At 40.9% G+C, this 5,316-nt stretch overlaps 1 protein-coding gene across 1 annotated transcript in view; it reads right to left on the reverse strand.

Moving 5' to 3' along the window:
• Nucleotides 1–698: 698 nt before the first annotated feature.
• LOC117304479 (transcription factor SOX-7-like) overlaps nucleotides 699–5,316 on the reverse strand; it is a 12,040-nt gene continuing 7,422 nt past the window's right edge. Inside the window, exon 2 of the mRNA XM_033788967.1 lies at nucleotides 699–4,527. Within this exon, the coding sequence (XP_033644858.1) occupies nucleotides 3,455–4,527 (1,073 nt within the window). The 3' untranslated portion in view covers nucleotides 699–3,454. The remainder of the gene's footprint in view (nucleotides 4,528–5,316) is intronic.

Raw genomic sequence — 5,316 nt, forward strand, 5'->3', positions numbered from 1 at the left:
GATGTTGTAAAAGTAGAATACCATTATCCACACAAACATATCTTGAAATTGCACGGTTTTCCTTTTACCGACTAACACGGTCGGTCATTTATGGGAGTCAAATTTTTGACTCTCATAAATGGCCGACTGTGTTAGTTCGCAAAATAAAAGGAAAACCGCGCAATTTCGGGACAAATTTGTGTGGATCATTGTATTCTACTTTTAAAACATGTTTCTAACCATATGCATTTAAAAAAAAACGGTTACAAACGCTTGTTATAGACCAACTCGTCCGATTCAAGGCAACGTGTTCCTTTAATAAGTAGAGATAGTTTTCAAAACTGAACTAGCCAGCTGGACCTCTTAGCGATGATTTTGACTTGTCCTCAGGCGGTCAGGTTGGTGTGTCTTGCCTCGCATACCACCTCGGGACCCCGGTTCGAGTGGATTGGGTTTCCAGTACCTACTTGACTGCGTGGGTTTTTCCTTAGGAATTAATTCTCTGGGTTTTATTTCCTCCCACATCTGAAACTGATTTTTGTTTCCTTCTTGTTTGGCTCTAGTAACGTTGGGAATATGTATCCGAATCATTACTTCTAGACATATAGTAACAGTGTTAGGGAAGAACGCTGCATGCATCAGGATGTCTAAATCGACTTTATAACAGACAATACCAAAAGCATAATTAAAGTAAAAATCAAACATTTGAACTCACAACATATCAGTTTGTAAAAGGTTGTTTTATTTTTACCTCAAATTCATAGAAAAATCTTGGTGTCAGAAGGATAATCAGAAAATTGAATCTTTGTTCGCTTTTTTTATCTACAGTCATCTCCTTTAAACAACGCACAGACTACAGTTAAGACGTATTATTTTAAGTGAACGATTAAATTATCTTAATGTATGCCTACTACCCTTTTTAACTTCCTTTTTTTTCTTTTACATTTTCAGCCAAAACTTCACGGCGATCCAGCGCCGACATTTTCTTACAATCGAACGTCAAATAATTGCATGGAACTTTAAAAAGAAAAACACAAAATGTCACTTGACATTAAGACCCCAAGAAATCAACCGATTGTTCTTTTCGTATCAAATAACTTAACTCATTTTTTTGGATAAGTTTCTTCACAATGTTTTTTTTCTGCCTTAACTTGTTTTCAAACTATTCATTTCTCATACAGATAGTCGGTTGTAAAGACAGAACAAAATCTCCTTTTACATTGTTACAAAGACTTTTTAACTTACACTGTTTTAAAACCATGTTAGTAACGCACACACAACCACACCAAAGTATATTATTAACATTAATACTGTATACTATAATCGGAAGACTTTTTTCGGGAAGTTACAGTGATTTCAATTTCCAATTGTGTCCCCATTTTCCCGCCCAAATTTAAACAAGCTCTGATTGAACAAGCCTCAGCACCTTTTAAAAAGTCACTCCTCTTGAGTATGCGCAATTCAACCGTGCGCATCACGAGTGGAGTGGCATCCAATAAGGACCAGCACCACGAAACTGTTCAACCAATCAGAATCTTGTATTGGGAGGGAGAGGAGTACATGAATATTCATGAGAGAAGATCTTGGCGCCAAAAAGCGTAAGTGGCATTTCCCAAAGGTGTGAATCATTGCGGGTAGTTGATGGAAAAATCTTTAAGGCACGGGTTTAGTTATAATATCAAGTGTCAGCCGTAAGGAGCCACGGTCGAAATAAAACGCCCCCTGGTCCTAGCGATATATTCAAGCTATATATCGTCTGTCATTTTGTTAGGAGAAATGAGACTTGACTATGTCTTCTGGGCTGTATAAACCGATTGCTTCCCTTTGAAGTTGTACAAGTGGCCTCCTGGGACTACTCTGAACGCTTTTTACACGGATGAGAAATCTTGGCGATGTAGGAAGATGTGGAATTTTAATCTTGACATGTCAAGACAGTGTCTCCAATACAAATGAAGTGCTCTTTACACTTATGCCGTTTTACTCGAGGCTCATACATGTGCAACTTGTATAAAAAGACGTCGCCATCTTGGTATAGTTCTCTTCGTTCTACAATGTAAAATTCATTGATATGCGTAAAAGGGCCCGACTATTTGTATTGCTAACCTCAATTTTACAACTTTGTCATATTATTCCATTCTGTACTTTGAATAAATAGATTCTTTCTCCTCCACAACAAAATATCACTCACTTTTATAAAAAGGGGCTCTTTCCTCATCCAGCCTCGCTGTCGTTACGTCACTTTTGCGTGGAATATCGAAAAACAAAATGGCCGCTAACAGTCACACATTCCAGTGACAAGATGTCCATCTACCTCACTTTTAAATAACACCATAAATGGGGTCTTTGAGACCGTTGTTAAACCGTATCAACCAATGCTAATGCCCGTTTTTGTTGTTTGATTAAAACAGTCTTGCGAAATATTTATCTCCTACACAAATGAAATAATCAGATAAAGAGTTATTTATTTAATCGTAATACTGCTGACATCTCCGTAAACAAATTTCAGAGTTTAAAGTCCGACGAGAAGCATTTAGGAACAAAAATGGCAAACCAATAATTAAATAAGCAGTGGGGCGTATTGATGTATGCATATAATGAACAAAATTGTATCAAAAATTAATGTTACGTAATCGTGAACTGGTCATTAAGAACAAAACATAATTATGTGCATAACCTGAAATTTTAAACTCATTTAAAAAAAAAAGATTATCATAATTCTTTCACAAAGTCTATGTCTACATTTTGTTGTTGCAGCATAAATCCATTGAAGTGGGCCCCGGGCAATTGCGTCCAGTTTGCTGATTTGCATAAATGGTGAAAACTGTTTCACGCATGCGCATGCTAAGATGCTTTTAAAAATGGACTGACGTCAATAGCACGTGACCCCTCCAAGATTGCACATTCTACCAAAGCACTTGCCTACAGACACAACACAGAAAATGAGAAGGGAGAAACAAAAATGTAACTTAAATTGTTTTGTATATACTCTATGGTAAACGTTTGCACCTACTGCGTTTTGCATTACTTTACAACGAGTGGAACTAAAATACACAATAATAGGCTATAACTGGAAAAATGCATGTTTATCATATTTACATCAGTCGATGTTTTGCAATTCCCACTGATGAAGCGTATACTTAAAGCTCAACAATTTCTCACTTTTGTAAACTTTTTTTCCAACCAAAACGTGAGAAACATTTTACACCCACCCATCAACTTCTTTTATTGTGAACTCTTTAAAGAGTTCACCATTTTGGATGACACGCCATCTGAGCCGAGATGTATGGGTCCATACTACATCTGTTATGCACATCTAGTACAAGAAATGAGTTGTTGTCACTCATGTACCGAGCACTCAAGTCATTGTTCCTAAGAAGTTAGTGGTTTTGAAGAACCAGCTTCTAAACCAAACCCCTTTTCAAGACTTTTCGAAAAAATGTCAGTCCTAGAGAAGGCCATCAACTGAGTTGGCTTTTTACATGAGACAGTTCGTCATGATGTCTGAGCTGTAGTTACTCGTGTCTGGTACGATGGGGGCCTCCAGGTACATGTCCATGTCATCCCTGTTGAGCTCAAAGAGTAACTCTGCATCACTGAGTTGCATCAGGCCTGTCAGGGTTGCCATGTACTCTTGGGGCAGTCCGTTTCCATTCAGGTCGTCGTTGCTGCTGGCGTACTGGGATTGGGGGAAACTGTCGGTCGTTTGGGTTCTTGTCTGGTGGTTTGAGATGGTGTTCATCTGCTGTTGCAGCTGCTCCTGCTGTTGCTGCTGCTGCAGCTGTTGCAGTTGCTGTTGCTGAGCCTGCGTCAATGCCTGTGAGATTAGCTCAGTCATTGGTGCGTTACTATTACACGTCTGTGGAGGAGCATTTACCAGGGCGCGAAGGCTGCTGAGGGTAGCACTAGCAGACATGTTCAAGTTATCCTCTCCGTGGGCAACAGGCTCGGTCTTGATTGGGCTGAAGTAACACCCCCTCTCTGGCTCTACCATGGGTGTTGGAGGACTCTGAGCACTGGAGGCATACGGCTGCAGCTGGGAGACCACTCCCGTTCTCTCAAGTCCAGGGTTGGGGAAGGTGAAGACGTTGTCCTCCATCATCTCCAAAGGGGACATTTCGGGAGTTGGAAGACCCATGGCAGCCAGGGGCTCGGAGTAGCTGGAGACGGTGTAGCTCAAGTCGATGGTGTTGATGGGATGAATTTTGAACTTGATATCGGGTCCGGCATTGACATTGTCCATGGGGGTTGGGGAAGTGCGGGGAGTGACGTCTGGGGTCTGCAGGTTGCTTGTACCCATGTGCTCTGGCGAGCTCGCTGCCATTGAGATGGGGGTAGCTGGAGCTGAGAGCGGGGAGCCTGGACTGGTGGAAGTGGGCGTGGAGCCTGCAGCGGAGACGGCGTTTCTCTTCATGGTTCTCTTTGGACCCTTGCGACGTCTGGGTCGGTACTTGTAGTCAGGATGATCGGCCATGTGCTTGACTCTCAGTCTCTCCGCTTCGTCTATGAAGGGACGCTTCTCCATCAGGGTTAGGCTGCGCCATGATTTACCTGCAGAAACGAGAAACAATGAAAGCAAATTAAGTTTAAAGTTTCTAAGTTTCTTATTTTCCTCTCTCTCTCTTTGATAGCCAGGCACCCAGACTCTGATTTACACTCTGCATGTTTGCACAACCACTACAGGTACTTGCTTGGTAACGACGTCTCAAATAAAACTTGGTATTTAATAGTCGTCAAGGGAACACCTTGCTAAAACATAACCACATAATCATGCTACAATAGTATTTGTCAAAAACCATGTCAAAAACAGATCCGGTGTAGAAAAAAGTTCTCTTCCAATACAGCGCTGCTTGGACCCAGCTATTCTGTTTATCATTAAAAGTCGGACCTTCAACTGTGTATACAAAACTTTATCACGCAAAGGGCTGGACATGGTCATCGTGTTTTTATGGAAGACGTGTGCAAGCGATTTGTTCGAGGGGCAATTAGTCAAATTTTACAACATCGTTTGGAGGCGACTTCTTTTTGTCAGGTCAACTTGTGCAAGGCCATGGTAAGATAAGATAACATGTACCACGTAGACTTCCACCAGTTACTAATGGCTAACTCGCTTAAAGCACGGGACACGTTTAGTAATTGTCAAAGACCAGTATTCTAACTTGGTTGGTGTATCTCAACATGCATAAAATAACAAACCTGTGAAAATTTGGGCTCAATTGGTCATCGAATTTGAAGGAGAATAATGGAAGAAGAAAAAACACTCTAACTGCATTCCTCTGTGTGCTTTCAGCTGCATAATACAAGGCTTCAGCTGAAGTATTTTATTATTCCTCTCTGATT

This window comes from Asterias rubens, chromosome 21, assembly GCF_902459465.1.
Source record: "Asterias rubens chromosome 21, eAstRub1.3, whole genome shotgun sequence".
NCBI classification, from domain to species: domain Eukaryota; kingdom Metazoa; phylum Echinodermata; class Asteroidea; order Forcipulatida; family Asteriidae; genus Asterias; species Asterias rubens.